Here is a 21,857-nt window from a genome sequence, read left to right as displayed (position 1 = left end):
GGGTTAAGCCAAGGGAACCTGTCACCAGGAGTGGGATCCCTAGGATAGTAGACTTGGGGGTGGGTCAGTAGAGTGGGCAGACCTGATGGACTATGGCCCTTATCTGCCGTCATCTTCTACGTTTCTATGTTCTATGTAGGAAGCTGAACTTTCAGAATTTCTTTTGTTATATGAGTAAGTTGATGTCTTAGGGCAGTGGTCTCAAACTCGCAGCCCAGGGGCCACATGCGGCCCGCCAAGTCCTATTTTGAGGCCCTCGGTATTTTTATCATAATCACAAAAGTAAAATAAAACAGTTTCTTGATCATATGTCTCTTTAGCTATAAATGACAATATTATTATTAAGTCTTAGTCAACTATAAAGAGTTTTACCTCATGCAAAAATGTCATTTCTTTAATAAGACAACTATTTTTTTCTGAGGCCGTCCAAGTATCTACAAATCCAAAATGTGGCCCTGCAAAGGGTTTGAGTCTGAGACCACTGGCTTAGGGGGTTTCAACATCCACTGGTATTGAGGGGCGCAAAGCACATTACTGTGTGGACTATGTGTGTGGATTCGGAGTGGGGGAATCCTATATAATAAAACCCTAGCCGCGCATGCGCACTCCTACCTGCGTGTTCCATTTTCCCTGTTCCGTGAGATGTAGGTCCGTGGTGGCAGGAGTGCGCAAGCGCGGGTCCCCAGCCTTACAGCACCTAACTACACTCACCGGCAGGACTGGCCGCCAGCGCTAGACTCCCTGCTCTGGTAAAAGTAAGTTCTTCGCTTTGCCGCCCCCCCCTACCCTTCCCTTCCCGCGGTCCCGACTCCAAACCTGCCGACTCCAGCAGTGTCTGCATCACTCTATACACGCAGCTTCGGGGCCGTAGAAGGCCCCGAAGCAGCGTGTGTACAGTGCTACAGACGCTGCTGGAGTCGGGACCGCGGAAAGGGAAGGGGGGGGCGGCGGCAAGGGACTACGAGAGCTGACCACACTTCTATCACCCTTTAATGTAACGGGCTAAAATACTAGTCCTGAAATATTTATTTTAAAATTTTATAACTCACTTAAAGCCTTAGTGGTTTACATCAGCATATTTACAATAAATCATATCCATTACAAACAGAGAAACAACATCAATTATATTAATAACACATTCTTTATTGCACCAAAAGACAATATAGGGGTCCTTTTACTAAGGCACACTAAACACCTTAGTAAAAGGACCCCGTAATGCAGAATCCCTCACCAGTTTGCTCTGTGCTCAAGGCCTTCCACATTTACATAAAATAATCTTAACCCTTGGTGAAATACTTTCCTTCCAAATTAGGCCTGCACAAAAAGATACAGCTTGAATAGTTATTAAGTTGAATCTTACGTTCTTTCATATAAGCAGAGCTGTCCTGGCAACATATTCCACAGTGGAGGAGGTCCAGCCATTGAAAAAGATTAAGCCCTTACACTAGTATTCTATCTGGCTGCAATAGATGAAAGCTCTTCCTTTGACTTTACAGTTTTCTAGATTATGGCTCATTACTTAGGGCCTGTTTTACAAAGCCACGCTAGCGGCTGCAGCGCGGTAACGGCCCCAAAGCCCATAGAGATTTAAAGGGCTTCGGGGCTGTTGCCGCGGGGCAGCCGCTAGTGTGGCTTTGTAAAACAGGCCCCTAGAGTTGTAGGTTATGAAGCGATGCTTTGTTGGGTACAGACAGGTCTTTCGTGTTGGTTTCTTAATCAACTGCTAGGTATTCTAGTTATGCCCTGAGGTTGGGAAAATCATTCGTATCACGTGGTGTTGAGGTTTGTCAATAACCGTGAAAAATGTAAAACTTTGAGGCCAAAAGAGGCCATTTTTTTTGTTTAAAATGAGAATAGTAGAGCTAGTAGACCTAGCTGCAGTATCACATGAAGAGACACAGACATTTTGAAAGCATGGCAGCTGAGGACCATTTAAAAGTCTATTAAATCTATTCTGCCTCATCAACAAAGGGACTTCAAAGATTTGCCTTGGACTTAGAAAGAAAGGGACTAAATTACACAGAGGAAGAAGGCAAAAGCAAATAGGGCTGGAGATGTGGTAGATCCTAGTCAATTTGCAGAGGATGGTGTTTGAGAGGAGCTAGCTAAACTAAACATAGAAACCTGACGGCAGATCCAGTCTGCCCATCCAGAGCATCTGCTATCTCCTCCTCTCCCTAAGAGATCCCTTATGCCTGTCCCACACTATCTTGAATTCAGATACAGTCTTCATTTCCATCACCTCCACCGGGAGATTATTCCATAAGAACATAAGAATAGCCTTACAAGATGGCCGCAGACTCTTTCAGCTGAATAACACGCCGCGGAATCTCACCTCAAACAACTTCTGAATTGCTGTCCGGGATATCTGCCTTTCCTTCAATGCCGAAACGAAGAGGACGCAGTGCCACTGGAGCCTCGCGGTGTTCGGAAACATTGAGGAGCTTCTTCGGCGTATGCAGGAGACACCCCGGGCATCAGGAGACCCGCTGGAGATGCACTGGAGGGGCGAAACGGATGCGGTCTCCTTGGGCTTGGAGACAATACTAAGCCCCGACACCAGAGCACCTCCCCCCTCCTCAGATTACCAGCTCCCCACGAGAGGAGGTCCTACCGGAGGATGGGCTGTACTCTCCCTCGGAGACCACAGAGAGCAGAGAGGGGAGAATGGAGACAAACTCTCGTTTGCAGGAAAGTTTGGAGGAGACTGAGAGTCCAACAACTGCAGGGGTAAATCGGAACCAGAGCTGTTCAAGAGGTGATATCAACTGGTGAGACTTCTCATTTTACAAATGCTTCTCATATTGAAAAACCCAGAGAGGTAACCCTGGATTCCCTTTGGGATCTGGTGGCAGACTTGGCAAAATCAGTTAAACCCCAACTGAGTCAGTTGGAAGAAAGACTTAAAGTCCAAGAGATTATGGTGGGAAACTTGAAAGTTGAATCTGATGACACAAAAAGTTCCCTAGAAAGTATCCACCAAGAAATGAAAGTTTCTAAACAAAGTAGAGAAACATTAATCAAGGACAATATTAATTTGAGAAGGAAGCTGGAATCCTTAGAAAATACCTCCAGAAATAATAATCTCAGATTAATTAATTCTCCGAGGGTTGCAACAATATCCCCAAGAGATATGGTGAAACGTTATATGACAGAAATTTTGGAAATTTCTGAAGACATGATGCCACCACTTACTCAGGCTTAATATTTACCCATTAAAAGAGATGAACAACAACGACCACAAGAAAGGGACCAGCAACCACTTGATGTTACAGCATTATTGGAACTTTATGACATAGAAATGGCTATGTCGGCGACACTTTTGATTACAGTAGCCTTAGCACCAGATAAAAACTGGTTGCTTAGGCTTTTCTTTAAAAATAGACAAAAAAAATTCATGGGACTTAAAATATTGATTTTCCCAGACCTGGCTCGAGATAAGTAAAAAAGGAGACGCAAATTTCTTCTTTTAAAACCAGGGGTTATAGCTTTGGGAGAGACCTTTTTTCTTCGACATCCTTGTAAATGTGTGATACAATATCGTATGAAAAAATATGTTTTCTTTGATCCAAGCCAGCTGACAACATTCTTGTCTACAGCACCTCAGGCTTAAGGGGAATTAAGAGGGCGAAACTGATTATTTGTTATCTTGTCTCAGTCTAAAGGGCCTGTTTTTTCTTTATATAGCAATTTAGTTTGTTAAATGTTCTTTTAAGTTTCTGCTATGTATGCCTTGGATCCCATTTGTGGACTTGAGTTGAAGTTAAGCTATAATGATTTTCCTTTTTTTTTATTGATATTTGAGATGTTAGATTGAATACTTTATTGCCTCATTGGCTTATCTTTATCTTTCTGTACAAGTGACACTTGATTTGTAATTTGAAAATGATAAATAAATAAAAAAAGAATAGCCTTACTGGGTCAGACCAATGGTCCATCAAGCCCAGTAGTCCGTTCTCACAGTGGCCAATCCAGGTCACTAGTACCTGGCCAAAACCCAAGGTGTAGCAATATTCCATGCTACTAAACTAAACTAAACCTTGGGTTTATATACCGCACCATCTCCACGAATGCGGAGCTCGGCACGGTTTACAGGAAGAAGGATGAGAGAGGAACTACAGTGGAGAGATTAAAGAGTTAGTTGTAAAGGGGGAAGGTGAGAGGCCTAAGAGGGGGGAAGTGTTACAGTTTTGAGAATAGCCAGGTTTTTAGGTGTTTGCGGAAGAGTTGGAGGGAGCTTGAGGTTCGGAGTGGGGAGGTGAGGTTATTCCAGATCTCAGTGATTTTAAAGGGGAGGGATGACCCAAGTTTGCCTGCATGGGAAATACCTTTTATGGAAGGGAAGGATAGTTTAAAAATTTGGGAGGATCTGGAGGAAGTAGGGGTTGGGGAGTTCCAGGATAGAGGGATAACGGCAGGAAGGATGCCTTGTAGGATCTTGTAGGCCAGACACGCACATTTGAAGTGGATCCTGGGGATTACTGGGAGCCAATGGAGCTTAGACAGGAGTGGTGAGACTTGATCAAATTTGCTTTTCGCGAAAACAAGCTTAACTGTGGCGTTCTGAATCCGCTGAAGTAGGTGGAGGCTTTTCTTGGTTAGGCTGAGGTAGATAGAATTGCAATAATCCAATCTGGAGAGGATGATGGATTGTACTAGGACTGCGAAGTGTTTTTGGTGAAAATAGGGTCTGACTTTCCTTAGCATGTGAAGGCTGAAGAAGCATTTCTTCACCAGGGATTGGAGATGTTCGTTGAAGGATAGAGAAGAGTCTAAGGTGACACCCAGAACTTTGCTTGAGAACTCGAGCTGTAATGGGGGGCCGGAGGACAATGGGATGGAGGAAGGTAGATGGTCTAATTTTGGGCCGAGCCAAAGGAGTTTTGTTTTGGACTCGTTTAGTTTCATATGCATTGTGAATGCCCAGGATTGGAGGTTCTTTATGCATGAGGATATGTTCGTGGAGAGGTTAGTGAGGTTCGAGTCGGTCTCAAGGAGGACGAGGATGTCATCAGCGTAAGTGTAAAGAGTTTCAAGGGGGGATAGTTGGAGTAGTTTCAGGGAGGACATGTAAATGTTAAAGAGGATTGGGGAGAGGGGTGAGCCTTGTGGGACACCACAAGTCGGGGTCCAGGGGGAGGATGAGGTGCCGCTCATGTTAACCATGTAAGAGCGGGAGCGCAAGAATTTGGAGAACCAATCAAGAACTATGGAGCTAATGCCTATCTCGGAGCGTTGGAAAATTAGAGTGTCGTGGTGGACAACGTCAAAAGCTGCGGAGAGGTCGAATTGTAGAAGGACAGCAAACTTGTTACGAGAATGCAGTTGCTGAACCTTAGAGATTAGAGAGGCCAATAGGGATTCAGTGCAGAAGTTGGGTCTGAAGCCATATTGGTAAGGTAAGAGGATGGAGAATCTTTCTAAGTAGGAAGAGAGCTGGGTAGATATGATAGACTCGAGCAGTTTGGTGAGGAGAGGGATATTTGCTATTGGACGGTAGTTGGATGGTATGGAGGGGTCTAGGTCAGCTTTTTTCAGTAAAGGGGTCAATGCGATGTGTCCCATTTCAGTGGAGAATAGGCCTGATAATAGGGCAGAATTTATGAGTTTGGTAAGAGATGTGATGGCCTGTGCAGGGATTTTCTCAAATAGGTAGGAGGGAAATGGGTCCAGGATGCAGTTGCATGATTTTAACTTGAGGCAGAGTTTAAGGGTCTGAGAATCAGATATGAGCTCGAAGACAGTCCAGGATCTGTCGGCAGGGATGGGGTTGAGAACAGCTAGGGTGGGGTTGGGTTCGAGGGGCACCAGAGAATTGTAGGAGATTGCGGGCGGGAAGGAGCGCCTTAAGGTAGAGATCTTATCATTGAAGAATTTTGCTAGGACCTCGGCTGAAGGAGATGAGGGAAGAAGCTTCCCCCATGCAACAACCGCCCTTTCTGTAAAGAAGTATTTTCTTATATTACTCCTGAGCCTATCACCTCAACTTCATCCTATGCCCTCTCCTTCTGGAGTTTTCCTACATTTGAAAAAAAAGAATCACCTCCTGTACATTTATGCCACAGAGATATCTCTCTATACCTTCGAGAATATACTTATTATGGTCTCTATAAGTGTGTCCCCATTTGATTTATAACAAAGACCACTAACCAATTTTGTAGCAGCCCTCTGGAAAGGCTGCATCCTATTTGAAGGTGTGGTGGACAAAACAATGGGGGCCCGATATTGTACTTCTGAGGGTACTGAAGGAACTTACGGAAGTTCTGGCAGCTCTGCTGACTGACCTTTTCAATGCTTCTCTAGAATTGGGAGTGGTACTGGAGGACTGGAGAAGGGCAGATCTGGTCCCTCTCCTCAAAAATAGAAGGAAGAAGTAGGAAACTACAGGCCGCTTAGTCTGACTTCTATGGTAAGTAAATTAAGGAAATGCTTTTAACACAGAGAATAGTGGATTACAGGACCATAGGCAACATGGATTGCAGGACCGGAGGCAACATGGATTCACTAGAGGTAGGTCTTGTCAGACAAATCTGTTCAATTTCTTTGACTGGGTGACCAGAGAATTGGATAGTGGAAATGCCCTAGATGTGATGTATTTAGATTTTAGCAAAACTTTTGACATTGTTATACACAGGTGTCTAATAAATAAACTAAGTGCCTTCGGTATGAGCCCCAAAGTGACAGATTGGGTTAGAAACTGGTTGAGTGGAAGGCAACAGAGGGAAATGGTCAATGGAGATCGCTCTGAGGAAAGGGATGTTACCAGTGGTGTGCCTCAAGGTTCGGTTCTTGGGCCTGTTCTTTTTAACATTTCTGTAAGTTATATTGCTGAAGGGCTTTCTGCTTAGATATGACTCTTTGCGAATGATACCAAAATCTGCAACAAACACCCTTGATAACATGAGGAAGGACCTAATAAAGCTTGAGGAATGGTCTGAAATTTGGCAGCTAAGATGTAATGCTAAGAAATGCAAGGTCAAGCATTTGGGCTGCAAAAACCAGAGGGAATGGTACAGTTTAGGGGGGTGAAGAACTTTTGTGCACGGATTAGGAGCAGGACTTGGGTGTGATAGTATGTGATAATCTTAAGATGGCCGAACAAGATGAAAAGGCAAAAAAGCTAGAAGGATGTTAGGGGGCTTAGGGGGAGGAACGGCTAGGAGGAAAAAGGAGGTATTGATGACCCTGTATAAGACTCTAGTGAGACTATTTAGAATATTGTGTTCAATTCTGGAGACCACACTTTCAGAAAGGATGGAGTCGGTTTAGGAGAAGGCAACTAAAACAGTCGGTGGTTTACGTCATACGACATATGGGGACAGAAATAAAGATCTCAATATGTATACTTTGGAGGAAATGTGGGAGAGAGGAGATATGATAAAGACGTTTAAATATCTATGTGGCATAAATACGCATGAGGTGAGTCTCTCTCAATTGAAAAGAAACTCCAGAGAGAGAGAGGGCTTGGGATGAAGTTAAGATAGGGTGATAGGCTCTGGAATAATCTAAGGAAATACTATTGTACAGAAAGGTTGATTGGTGTGTGGAATAGTCTTCCGCTAGAGATAGTGGAGATAAAGACTTAGTAACATAGTAGATGACGGCAGATAAAGACCCGAATGGTCCATCCAGTCTGCCCAACCTGATTCAATTTAAATTTTTTTTTTTTTTCTTCTTAGCTATTTCTGGGCGAGAATCCAAAGCTTTACCCGGTACTGTGCTTGGGTTCCAACTGCCGAAAAGCACAGTTACTTACCGTAACAGGTGTTATCCAGGGACAGCAGGCAGATATTCTCACAGGTGGGTGACGTCATCCACGGAGCCCCGATGCGGAAGCACCCCCAAGCAAACCCGACCGAAGACCCAAGCCCGCTCCGCTGCTCCACGCATGCGTGCCCCCCCCGCTCCACCAGGGGAACGTGGGATAGGCACCAGAAAACGTGGGATAGGCACCTAGGATCTCTTAGGTAGAGAAGAAGATAGTGGATGCTGCAGATAGGCAGACTAGATGAGCCATTTGGCCTTTATCTGCTGTCATGTTTCTGTTTCTTTACTTTGATTTTTTTTTTTAAAGAAAAATGTCTTTATTACTGAGGCTAGTCTCTATCATTCAATTTTTAATAAAATTTGATTTGAACGCCTATTAAATTCCTAGGTGATCTACAATAATTAAAAATAGGTACAATTTAAAAGACACAAAACAAACTGATTACGTTATGAAAGACAGAATGGACGGACAACTTGAGCCAAAAGGGCAGAAGAACAATAATGACAACCTGTGCCAAACCAGAACGAAACCAAAATAAGAATGAACAACCAACAGTTTAAAAAAGGTCTAGAACTAAGTGAGATTTGCTGGCACCTTAAATAAACCAACCTGGGCAGCCCTCAGGTGACTTGTAAGGCAGCAGGTGAAATCAGAACTGCCGCCTGTCCATTTTCTGCTAAAATTATGAACAGACTCGGCTTTAATATGTGCCTGTCCTGCTGACGGTGTTCAATTTATACTTCTCAGTGTTACAGGAAGATTATTCAAAGGTGCCAATTAGGGCAGATTCGTTCCGGATTATTAAGGCACAGGATATAAATTTATGAGTGAAACACACCTTGTTTTCTTCTTGAAGAGAAAGGGGAGAGATCCTTAAGGCACAAATTGCCAAGCAAGATTAAATGAGCTCTAGTATATCATACACACAAACAACTATTCTCAGGTGCACAGAATATATTTGTGATGGGCAATTGGAAGAGGGGGTTCTGGTGGCATTATAAATCATGACAGCAGTTAGATTTCAAAATAATAGTTGAAACTACATATTTTATCATTTTAATAATGTAATGTTAAGGCAGCCTTTACTTCTTATATCATTTGGACACTATCTGTGTAATAACATTTTACAGGAGCGAGAAAAAAACAGAAGAAGGGGCATATTAAGGTCTAAAGATACCAACAACCCCCCAGCCATGACACTGATCTCTCTAACTGACCATTTCTGCAGCCAGGACCATCTCCACCAACAAATCCTACAACCACAGCAGTGATTACTTTCCCCCACAATCCCTGTGGCCATGAATCTGACCTTCTCCACCATCAAATCCTACAACCACAGCAGCGATGACTTTCCCCCACAATCCCTGTGGCCATGAATCTGACCTTCTCCACCATCAAATCCTACAACCACAGCAGCGATGACTTTCCCCCACAATCTCTGTGGCCATGAATCTGACCTTCTCCTCCATCAAATCCTACAACCACAGCAGCGATGACTTTCCCCCACAATCCCTGTGGCCATGAATCTGACCTTCTCCACCATCAAATCCTACAACCACAGCAGCGATGACTTTCCCACACAATCCCTGTGGCCATGAATCTGACCTTCTCCTCCATCAAATCCTACAACCACAGCAGCGATGACTTTCCCCCACAATCCCTGTGGCCATGAATCTGACCTTCTCCTCCATCAAATCCTACAACCACAGCAGCGATGACTTTCCCCCACAATCCCTGTGGCCATGAATCTGACCTTCTCCTCCATGAAATCCTACAACCACAGCAGCGATGACTTTCCCCCACAATCCCTGTGGCCATGAATCTGACCTTCTCCACCATCAAATCCTACAACCACAGCAGCGATGACTTTCCCCCACAATCCCTGTGGCCATGAATCTGACCTTCTCCTCCATCAAATCCTACAACCACAGCAGCGATGACTTTCCCCCACAATCCCTGTGGCCATGAATCTGACCTTCTCCTCCATCAAATCCTACAACCACAGCAGCGATGACTTTCCCCCACAATCCCTGTGGCCATGAATCTGACCTTCTCCACCATCAAATCCTACAACCACAGCAGCGATGACTTTCCCCCACAATCCCTGTGGCCATGAATCTGACCTTCTCCACCATCAAATCCTACAACCACAGCAGCGATAACTTTCCCCCACAATCCCTGTGGCCATGAATCTGACCTTCTCCACCATAAAATCCTACAACCACAGCAGCGATGACTTTCCCCCACAATCCCTGTGGCCATGAACCTGACCTTCTCCTCTATCAAATCCTACAACCACAGCAGCGATGACTTTCCCCCACAATCCCTTGGCATGAATCTGACCTTCTCCACCATCAAATCCTACAACCACAGCAGCGATGACTTTCCCCCACAATCCCTGTGGCCATGAATCTGACCTTCTCCTCCATCAAATCCTACAACCACAGCAGCGATGACTTTCCCCCACAATCCCTGTGGCCATGAATCTGACCTTCTCCACCATCAAATCCTACAACCACAGCAGCGATGACTTTCCCCCACAATCCCTGTGGCCATGAATCTGACCTTCTCCTCCATCAAATCCTACAACCACAGCAGCGATGACTTTCCCCCACAATCCCTGTGGCCATGAATCTGACCTTCTCCTCCATCAAATCCTACAACCACAGCAGCGATGACTTTCCCCCACAATCCCTGTGGCCATGAATCTGACCTTCTCCTCCATCAAATCCTACAACCACAGCAGCGATGACTTTCCCCCACAATCCCTGTGGCCATGAATCTGACCTTCTCCACCATCAAATCCTACAACCACAGCAGCGATGACTTTCCCCCACAATCCCTGTGGCCATGAATCTGACCTTCTCCTCCATCAAATCCTACAACCACAGCAGCGATGACTTTCCCCCACAATCCCTGTGGCCATGAATCTGACCTTCTCCACCATCAAATCCTACAACCACAGCAGCGATGACTTTCCCCCACAATCCCTGTGGCCATGAATCTGACCTTCTCCACCATCAAATCCTACAACCACAGCAGCGATGACTTTCCCCCACAATCCCTTGGCCATGAATCTGACCTTCTCCACCATCAAATCCTACAACCACAGCAGCGATGACTTTCCCCCACAATCCCTGTGGCCATGAATCTGACCTTCTCCTCCATCAAATCCTACAACCACAGCAGCGATGACTTTCCCCCACAATCCCTGTGGCCATGAATCTGACCTTCTCCACCATCAAATCCTACAACCACAGCAGCGATGACTTTCCCCCACAATCCCTGTGGCCATGAATCTGACCTTCTCCTCCATCAAATCCTACAACCATAGCAGCAATGACTTTCCCCCACAATCCCTGTGGCCATGAATCTGATCTTCTCCTCCATCAAATCCTACAACCACAGCAGCGATGACTTTCCCCCACAATCCCTGTGGCCATGAATCTGACCTTCTCCACCATCAAATCCTACAACCACAGCAGCGATGACTCTCCCCCACAATCCCTGTGGCCATGAATCTGACCTTCTCCTCCATCAAATCCTACAACCACAGCAGCGATGACTTTCCCCCACAATCCCTGTGGCCATGAATCTGACCTTCTCCACCATCAAATCCTACAACCACAGCAGCGATGACTTTCCCCCACAATCCCTGTGGCCATGAATCTGACCTTCTCCACCATCAAATCCTACAACCACAGCAGCGATGACTTTCCCCCACAATCCCTGTGGCCATGAATCTGACCTTCTCCTCCATCAAATCCTACAACCACAGCAGCGATGACTTTCCCCCACAATCCCTTGGCCATGAATCTGACCTTCTCCACCATCAAATCCTACAACCACAGCAGCGATGACTTTCCCCCACAATCCCTGTGGCCATGAATCTGACCTTCTCCTCCATCAAATCCTACAACCACAGCAGCGATGACTTTCCCCCACAATCCCTGTGGCCATGAATCTGACCTTCTCCACCATCAAATCCTACAACCACAGCAGCGATGACTTTCCCCCACAATCCCTGTGGCCATGAATCTGACCTTCTCCTCCATCAAATCCTACAACCACAGCAGCGATGACTTTCCCCCACAATCCCTGTGGCCATGAATCTGACCTTCTCCACCATCAAATCCTACAACCACAGCAGCGATGACTTTCCCCCACAATCCCTGTGGCCATGAATCTGACCTTCTCCACCATCAAATCCTACAACCACAGCAGCGATGACTTTCCCCCACAATCCCTGTGGCCATGAATCTGACCTTCTCCTCCATCAAATCCTACAACCACAGCAGCGATGACTTTCCCCCACAATCCCTGTGGCCATGAATCTGACCTTCTCCACCATCAAATCCTACAACCACAGCAGCGATGACTTTCCCCCACAATCCCTGTGGCCATGAATCTGACCTTCTTCACCATCAAATCCTACAACCACAGCAGCGATGACTTTCCCCCACAATCCCTGTGGCCATGAATCTGACCTTCTCCTCCATCAAATCCTACAACCACAGCAGCGATGACTTTCCCCCACAATCCCTGTGGCCATGAATCTGACCTTCTCCACCATCAAATCCTACAACCACAGCAGCGATGACTTTCCCCCACAATCCCTGTGGCCATGAATCTGACCTTCTCCTCCATCAAATCCTACAACCACAGCAGCGATGACTTTCCCCCACAATCCCTGTGGCCATGAATCTGACCTTCTCCACCATCAAATCCTACAACCACAGCAGCGATGACTTTCCCCCACAATCTCTGTGGCCATGAATCTGACCTTCTCCACCATCAAATCCTACAACTACAGCAGCGATGACTTTTCCCCACAATCCCTGTGGCCATGAATCTGACCTTCTCCTCCATCAAATCCTACAACCACAGCAGCGATGACTTTCCCCCACAATCCCTGTGGCCATGAATCTGACCTTCTCCACCATCAAATCCTGCAACCACAGCAGCAAAGTATCATGCCATTAGATTGGAAAAAAGCCATTATTCGTCCTATTTTAAAAAACCCAAAGACTAGCTCTGAAGAAAAATCAAATTATAGGCCTATAGCTAATATTCCTTACTTAGCCAAATTGACAGAAAAGATAGTATATAACCAAATTTCAGAATTCATAGAAATGACAAATGTCCTTCATCCTAATCAAACAGGCTTCCGACAATATCACTCTACAGAACACTCTTTGATTGGCATGACTTCTTCCATACTATATCATCTTGACCATCATTCATCTGTTCTTTTGATCTCAATTGATCTCTCATCGGCCTTTGATACCATTGATCACACTCTTTTACTTAATAGACTCCAATCTATCGGTATATCAGATCAGGTACTTTCTTGGTTTCACTCTTATTTTGATAATCGCTTTTCTACAGTTAGCTTTAATAACACCACTTCGGAAAGTTTTTCAGTTCCTTATGGAATTCCACAGGACTCTATCCTATCTCCTCTTTTATTCAATAATTTTCTGGCTCCCCTCATGACCCTCTGTCAGTCTATTGGTTTTACCGTATTCGCATATGTGGATGACATACAACTTCTTCACCCCCTGGATCCCAACAGTTCTTCAGAAATAACTAATATTAATACCAAACTTGAACAGATTCATCATTGGCTCGAAATAAATAGATTAGCACTAAATATTGACAAAACAAATGTACTGCTATTCCCTTGGAAAGACAATTCTACCCTTTCCTGTCCAATATCTATTAAAGGCATTTCTTTGAAACTTATTCATAAGATCAGGATTCTCAGAGTTATTTTTGACGAAAAACTAACATATCACGATCATATTAGTCATGTCGTGAAATCTTCTTTCTATAGTCTCCGTCAAGTTCGCTCAATGAAAAAATTTTTATGCCCCAAATCCCTGAATATATTGATACACTCCTTAGTTATTTCAAAGATTGACTATTGTAAAGCCTTATTTAAAGGAATAGCCCAAAAAGAAATCAAACGCTTACAAATTACCGTATTTTCACGGATATAACGCGCGCGTTATACGCGTTTTTACGTACCGCGCATACCCTTCGCGCGTTATATGCCTGAGCGCGGTATACAAAATTTTTTTTACATATTTCACACCCCGCCCGACGCCCGATTCATCATCCGGAAGGACGCTCGCACCCCCACCGCTCGCACCCCCACCCCGAAGGACCGCCGACTCCCCGACAATATCGGACCAGGAGGGAGCCCAAACCCTCCTGGCCACGGCGACCCCCTACCCCCACCTCGCACTACATTACGGGCAGGAGGGATCCTAGGCCCTCCTGCCCTCGACACAAACCCCCCTCCCCCAACGACCGCCCCCCCCAAGAACCTCCGACCGCCCCCCCAGCTGACCCGCGATCCCCCTAGCGACCCCCACGACCCCCCCACCCCCTTCCCCGTACCTTTGGTAGTTGGCCGGACAGACGGGAGCCAAACCCGCCTGTCCGGCAGGCAGCCAACGAAGGAATGAGGCCGGATTGGCCCATCCATCCTAAAGCTCCGCCTACTGGTGGGGCCTAAGGCGCGTGGGCCAATCAGAATAGGCCCTGGAGCCTTAGGTCCCACCTGGGGGCGCGGCCTGAGGCACATGGGCCCAACCCGACCATGTGCCTCAGGCCACGCCCCCAGGTGGGACCTAAGGCTCCAGGGCCTATTCTGATTGGCCCACGCGCCTTAGGCCCCACCAGTAGGCGGAGCTTTAGGATGGATGGGCCAATCCGGCCTCATTCCTTCGTTGGCTGCCTGCCGGACAGGTGGGTTTGGCTCCCGTCTGTCCGGCCAACTACCAAAGGTACGGGGAAGGGGGGTGGGGGGGTCGTGGGGGTCGCCAGGGGGATCACGGGTCGGCTGGGGGGGCGGTCGGAGGTTCTTGGGGGGGGCGGTCGTTGGGGGGGAGGGGGGTTTGCGTCGAGGGCAGGAGTGCCTGGGATCCCTCCTGCCCGTAATGTAGTGCGGGGTGGGGTTAGGGGGTCGCCGTGGCCAGGAGGATTTGGGCTCCCTCCTGGCCCGATATTGTCGGGGAGTCTGCGGTCCTTCGGGATGGGGGTGCGAGTGGTCCTGCCGAGGGGGGAGAAGAATCGGACGTCGAGGGGGGCATCAGGCTTTCAGGATGGGGACAGACCTTCAAGGGGGGACAGGACTTCAAGGGGGACAGGCAGACCTTCAAGGGGGACAGGCAGACCTTCAAAGTCATGGCAGGTGAACGGAGAGTCGGGACAGCGCACGGAGAGGCGGGGCAGTGCACGGAAAGTCATGGCAGGTGAACGGAGAGTCGGGACAGCGCACGGAAAGTCAGGGCAGGTGAACGGAGAGTCGGGACAGCGCACGGAGAGGCGGGGCAGTGCACGGAAAGTCAGGGCAGGTGAACGGAGAGTCGGGACAGCGCACGGAGAGGCGGGGCAGTGCACCGAAAGTCAGGGCGGGTGAACGGTGAGTCGGGGCAACCAGAGGAGAATCGGGGAGGGCGAAAGGAGAGTCGGGGTGGCCAGAGAGTCGGGCAGCATGCGCGGTATACCCATGAGCGCTGTATACAAAAGTTTCCGTACATACAAGTGTGGTTTCTGCGCGCTATACCCGTGTGCGCGTTTTACACGGGTGCGCGTTATATCCGCGAAAATACGGTATACAAAATGCCTCGATTAAAATTATTGAAAACACTAAGAAATTCGATCACGTTATGCCTTTGCTTGAGAAAGCACATTGGCTGCCGGTTATATATCGCATAATATACAAATTAAATTTACTCACTTTCAAATCTATAATTTTTAAAACTCCAGCATTTATTTATACATTTTTAATCCCCTATAATACTTCGAGAGTATTACGATCAACTGAACAACACTTATTAGTTGTTCCGTCGTTAAAAGTTATTGGTACACGACGTCACTCCATTTTTTCAGTTACGGCTCCTCTAGCCTGGAACGCCTTGCCAATTTATTTGAGAGAGGAAAGAATGCTAGATAAATTTAAGAGCAAACTTAAGGGATTCCTTTTCAAAGACGCTTTTAGTGACTAATTGAATTTTTTCTTTTTTACATCTTATATTAAATTTCTCCCCTTTTCCTAATGTTTTTAACCTTAAATGTTTCTTTTATATTGAATTGTATTTCTCCCCATAATTTTACCCTTCTTTGATCATACATGTTAATCAGTCTTGTTGCTTTTGTCTAGTCATGTGATTTTATGTTATTTTAACTTGTTTAATATTAAGTTCTTTTAGTTTGTATGTTTACCCTAACTTTGTAACTTATAGATGTACATCGCTTAGAACCTGGAATAGGCGATTTATCAAATCTTATAATAAACTTGGAAACTTGGACTTTCCCCCACAATCCCTGTGGCCATGAATCTGACCATCTGCACCAGCAAATCCTACAACCCCAGCAGTAACCACCTTCACTAACAACCCCTGTATCTACAGCCCTGACCTTGTCCATTAATACCACCCCAGACTGCTGTCATTTCTCCTCTAGATTCCAAGTCGTTTAAAACTGTGTGTTAGGTGCCATCAACTCAGATTTGAGTACTAGCGACTTGATGAATTACAGATCCAAAAAGAAGTCGGTTTTGTGCTAGTCCAACAAGGTCCTCCAGCGTCACCACCATAGTTGTCTTCAATGTATCCCAATCAGTATCTTAATATTGAAATTAGAGAGTAAAATGTTGTGCTGGACTGCTAGTTTAATCACTATCAATAATGAACTCCGAATGGCTGCCTGTCTGTTCTCGTCCTGCGAAAACTGACAGGCAGCCATTCAGAGTGCAGGGAGGGACCAAGCAGGCATGCAAAAAGAGCGCACCTGCCTTGTGCACCATTGTGCTGCTGACGCTGCCAGAAGAGAGCAGGGGAATCAAGGCAGGAGTGCGGAAAGCACGCTGGACTGCCGGGATTGTAAAAAAAAGGTACCGTGGGGTTGTGTGTGCCTGCCTGCCTGCCTTTGGGCTGGCTGTCTTGGGGCTGGCTGGGTGGCTTGGGGTGGGTTGGCTAGTTGGCTGGATGCCTTAAGGCTGGCTGGCTGGCTTGGAATTGGCTGGCTGGTTTGGCACTGGCTGGGGGCTGGCTGGCACTACACGTGCCTACCATTAGACGTGTCCACCATTAAACGTGCCCTGTACCCTCTCCCAGCCTACCACTAGACCACCAGAGGGGTTACAGGGTACACCATTTGGTTCAGAATTTTTTTTCTTGGTTTTTCCTCCTCTACGGATGGATGCGTCTTATAGTCAGGTGAGTCTTATGGAGCGAAAAATACGGTAACATAAAACTTACAATTAGTCTTACGACAAAACAGCAATCTTTTTAATAAACAGCTGCTCACATATTGATACTGTTCATCTAATGATGCCAGGCATTACTACTGTGTGTCTTAGAATAAGTCATCAATAGTTATGATGGTAAATGTATACGTGGTTTCCAGAGCAATAGGCTTCTTTGATTTCATCCTTACTATCAGATCCAAATACATCCTGCTCATTAATTTCTTTTTACCCCTTGCTGGCATAAATGCTTATATCTCATACTATCGTGCAACGAGAGACTGCTTCTAAAACCACAGGATACTTTTTAGTTCATACTTACATGAAATTTTCTGGATATTCACTGAGAGCCATGTCAATGATGTTGAGGGCATCGTGATAATGTTTCTGTGCTGACAGTAAGAGTGCCAGAAGATGCAAAGAGTTGGAATCATCCCCCTGCAGCTGAAGAGACTGACGGACATATCCCAAAGCTTCTGGTATCTGACAGGTAAATATAACCAGCAGATAAGGAGTTAACAAAATCTTGCAATTCCACTTTGCGCCTGTGATTCAATTAATGCAAAGACTTAGACTCCAAACCAGCAGACACCTACCACCTCATTCGTTCAAAACTGGCTCTGGGTTCAGCTGCTACTGGTGGCAGTCAGAGGTGGAATTGGCACAGGGATTGCCAGCTGGCATCTGCTCACACGCCCTCCCCCCCTCCAGCAGGAGAAAAGGGTGAGGTCTGTAAGCCTATTCTGGCTCGCAAGCCCTGCACTGACTCCTACCATTGCTAGCTTTCTCAGAAAATGTCTCCCTTGAAGAAGTATGACCTCAGCACAGCTGTCCTCAACCACTGATCCATCCGTGGTCAGCAAGCATAGCCAATAAATAGTCCATTCACCATATTTGCCACATAATAAATACTGCCATTATGAACATGCAAACTAGGTTCACTATTAACCCACAGATATCTGCATTTGGAAAATTTCAGATTTTCCAGTTTTTCAATACAACATTCAAGAAGTCCTACATTTGTTTGGTTTTTTTTGTATATAGCTGGTAGTGTACATGATACTGGACAAGGTGTTAATACTTTTTTTAATGTTTGAATATTTTTATTGAAAATTATACAGACAACCAAACACTGCAAAAACAGCACAAAATGTACACAAGGCAACTACAGCACATCCCCCACCCTCCCTAAGGTTTTAATACTTTTAAAAAGTCCTTGGGGCTGATATTCAGACCACAGGAGTTAGCCAGGCTGACTCTCGGAGCCAGCTCTGAGTCCGGATATTCAATGCCAGTTTATTTTTGGCCACTATAAATTTAGTTGATAAGTCTATATTCAGAGCTGGTTGGCTAAGTTTAGCCAGCTAATGCTTTAAATCATGCAACATAGCTGGCTAACCGCTAGGCACTAACAATTAGCGACCATCTCATGCTGAAACAATGGAGCTTAGCCGGATAAATACTATTTTACCCATCTTGAGCTGTTCCTGGCAGGTTAAATGGTGCTGCATATCGGGTCCCTTATTTATAGCTTTAAAAAGTCTGAGAGATTTGGCCAGTAAAGGAATCCCTTTTAGAGAATGACATGGTGACAGAATTTGTCACCGTCTCCGTGGATAACCGCGGGAAACCATCCCCATGCAGGGCAGGATTCACCAATAGGCCAAGTAGGCACGTGCCTAGGGCTCGAAATGGTCAGGGGGGCCCGATGAAGGAGGGCATCAACATTGTTTTTTTCCAAACGGCGATGGGCCCCTCCAGCATCGATTGGCAACGCGGGCTCCCCTGATCGGCAACGCAGGCTCCACCCCGATCGGCAACACGCCCCCCCCCCCCATCAATGGAAAGTAAGACAAGCAAGCAAGACGGGTAAGAAAGGCAACGGGAACTGTAAGTGTGCAAGCGGTGCTGCTTGCCCAAATCTTCCCTCTGATGCAGCTTCCTGTTTCCACCTGGGCGCATGGTAGAGTGGGGCGGGGCAGGGGGCCCAGTGTACTTGTGTGCCTAGGGGCCCTCGAGGAATTAATCCTGCCCTGTCCCCATGTCATTCTTTCAGGAGAGGGAAGAATCAGAGTGCGAATGGGCAAAACCACTGATCCTCAAGCCTTGCACTGAAGAATACTGGCGTAGAGATAAGACTAAAGAACAGCACGGGGTAGTTTCCCTGGGGTCAAATTCTGTCACCATGTCATTGTGCCTTGCACTAAGAGCTCCTTTTACTAAGCTGCAGTAGCATTTTTAGAGCGCGCTAACCCCTGCGTTACGCGAAAAAACTAACCCCAGCTCAATGGAGGCGTTAGCGTCTAGCGCACGCTAAAACCGCTAGTGCTTCATGAAGATTTTCTAAAGGAAGGATACAAATCTTCTACTAAGACTTTGTCATCGTAAGTCATGCATAGCGCAAAAGGGCAGGGTATACGTCACATCATACGCTATGAGAGCAAGTGCTCTGAATCTCTGGGGGAGGGAAAGACATCTTAAGCCTGAAATTAGTATTTTGTTGCTGCTTAGAAACTTTGTTGGATTAATCATGTATTGCCTACTGTGGAGTGATCAGAAAAACCAGGAGAAAGTTCTCCACAATCCAAGCAGGAACAAACAAACCACAGTGGAGATATGCAGTAGCGTTGGTGTGCAATTTATCCAGCAATCCTAAAAAATCTGCGATGGCTCGACATGCACGTGTTTTGGCCAATATGGCCTGCCTCAGGAGCCTTGTTCAAAATATTCAGTTACTTCAGTGGTGTAGCCTCCAATGAATGAAACACCTCATCCAAGTATTAGGAATTCTAATGAAGATACCATGCCAGTCTCTACTTGGATAAGGTGTTTCATTCATTGTAGGCTACACCACTCAAGTGACTGAATATTTTGCATAAGGCTCCTGAGGCAGGCCATATTGGCCAAAACACGTGCATGTCGAGCCATCGCACAGACTTTTTAGGATTGTTGAATAAATTGCACAGCAACGCTACTGCATATCATCTACTGTGGAGTGGCAGATTCAAGTCTTGACACTTTGTCAGGCACCCATCTGCCATCTTTACTATGTTATCATGTAGAAAAAGAAATTAAAAAAGTATTTGGGTCACTAGCTTGGCATTATTCTCAGTCCAACCACAACAGGCAGGAAAGCAGAAAAGGAGCAACCCACCCTCTAGACAGGCAGAGGTGAGTCTTTGCCATGGTGTTCTCTCACCCTGTGCATCATACCTTAGGTATATGGAGTTACTGAAGCAAATTGAGGCTCATGGATGGAAAATGCACATTATCCCTCTAATTTTATAAATGATGCACACATTTCTACGTGCAAAAGTGCATGCCCATCCTCAGATGCGCATGCAATTAAATTGGATCTCTACCGCCTCTACGCGCTTGCATTTTGCACCCTTGTGTTTTACGGCTGCTGAATGGGATTTCATCCCTCTTAGCTGGACTTTCTGGGGTTCTCCTGTCCTGGAGAACTCCAAGGAGGCTGAGCCCAAAGCTTCTGCCCCTCTCTCCTGCACCCCACAGCACGTGGAATATGGCTGCTCTTCTGCTGACAAAACTTGGTAAAGATGGCATCATACAGGGGCAAATTTGGCCTAACGAATCCATAACAGATGATCCAACAGATGGAAGCTTCTGAAAAAACGATTGTAAAAATCCAAGACAGTCACCACCAATAAAATCACACCAAAAATTGCCCATGGGAGCTTCACTGAAACTCAAAAAATTCAGAAAAAGGGGGTTTTAGAGGTGGGGAAACCTAACTTTATCTCCAGATAACCTCAAATCTACCTTTTCATGATGTCCATTCTCTCTCTCCCCCCCCCCCCACCCCCCGGGAAAGGATTTCTGATTCAGAAGACTAGAAAGACAAATCCACCACTGGAAATCTTCTGACTGCCAGTCAAAGGGATTCTGATCAAAGACTCCAACCCCCGTAAATCCACGTGGCACATTTGGGGGAGATTATATGTAGCTGGCTCTGATACTCAGAGCCTCAAAGCCTCTGATAAATCAGCAGGCAAGCAAGCTCCTAGAGGAACAGACCCTGAGCTTTCGATGGATCACAAAACAGGCTGGCTCCACAGATATTCTAAGAGATTGGCCTAAGAGCAACAGCCCACCCTGGCGGATCCGCATCCTTTCCCCGGCAAAGTAGCCCCAAAAAGGGGACTTCTGGGCACGAAAGCCATACAGATTAGATTAGAATATCCGAAAATAATAAAATGAAGCAGAGCAGACAAGAACACACATTCTCAGTTCGCTTGCAGAAGGAAAAACTGAAGAGGGAGCTAATTCTCCATTGGTGAAGAGGAAGGGTTGAAAGATATGAGAAATACCCTTCTGCATAGTTTGCAACTGGAGGAGCACAACAGTTTCAGTAAAGAATCCTATGTTTGACAAATTCATCTCCTAAACAGAAGCCTCACCATTTACAAAGTTATATTTTCCCTCTGTCAATTTCTGTGTAATATGTTGTTCCCTCACTTTCTGTATTGTTGCAACTCGCAGACTGTCCAGCATTATTCCTTGAGTTGCACCCATAAGACCTAAATTACATACTTAAGATTCATTTTTCCTTTCAACTACTTCTTGTAAATAAGTTGTACCTCACTACTCACATCCTGTAATTCGCGAATTGTCCAGTTTTATTCTGTAATTTGCTTATCCAGTAATTCACTTTATTCTGTAACTCGCATTACTCTGTAATTTGCTTCATCCTGCAATTCTCCTTATTGTCCAGTTCTATCCTAAAATTTGCAGATTGTCCAGCTTTATTCCTTGGGTTGCATACAAGAAATCTATACTACATACTTAAGATTCATATTTTCCTTTTAT

At 45.9% G+C, this 21,857-nt stretch overlaps 1 protein-coding gene across 2 annotated transcripts in view; it reads right to left on the bottom strand.

The window, feature by feature from the left end:
• The window catches only part of TTC7B (tetratricopeptide repeat domain 7B), a 416,190-nt gene that overhangs the window by 175,518 nt on the left and 218,815 nt on the right, over nt 1–21,857 (bottom strand). For both annotated transcript variants that reach the window (XM_033951913.1, XM_033951914.1), the window contains exon 15: nt 17,350–17,510. In XM_033951913.1, coding sequence (XP_033807804.1) covers nt 17,350–17,510 — 161 coding nt within the window. The remainder of the gene's footprint in view (nt 1–17,349; nt 17,511–21,857) is intronic.

Source organism: Geotrypetes seraphini, chromosome 7 (genome assembly GCF_902459505.1).
Source record: "Geotrypetes seraphini chromosome 7, aGeoSer1.1, whole genome shotgun sequence".
Lineage (NCBI taxonomy): Eukaryota > Metazoa > Chordata > Amphibia > Gymnophiona > Dermophiidae > Geotrypetes > Geotrypetes seraphini.
The sequence above is the reverse complement of the archived record's forward strand: the minus strand, read 5'-3'. Positions and strand labels throughout refer to the sequence as shown.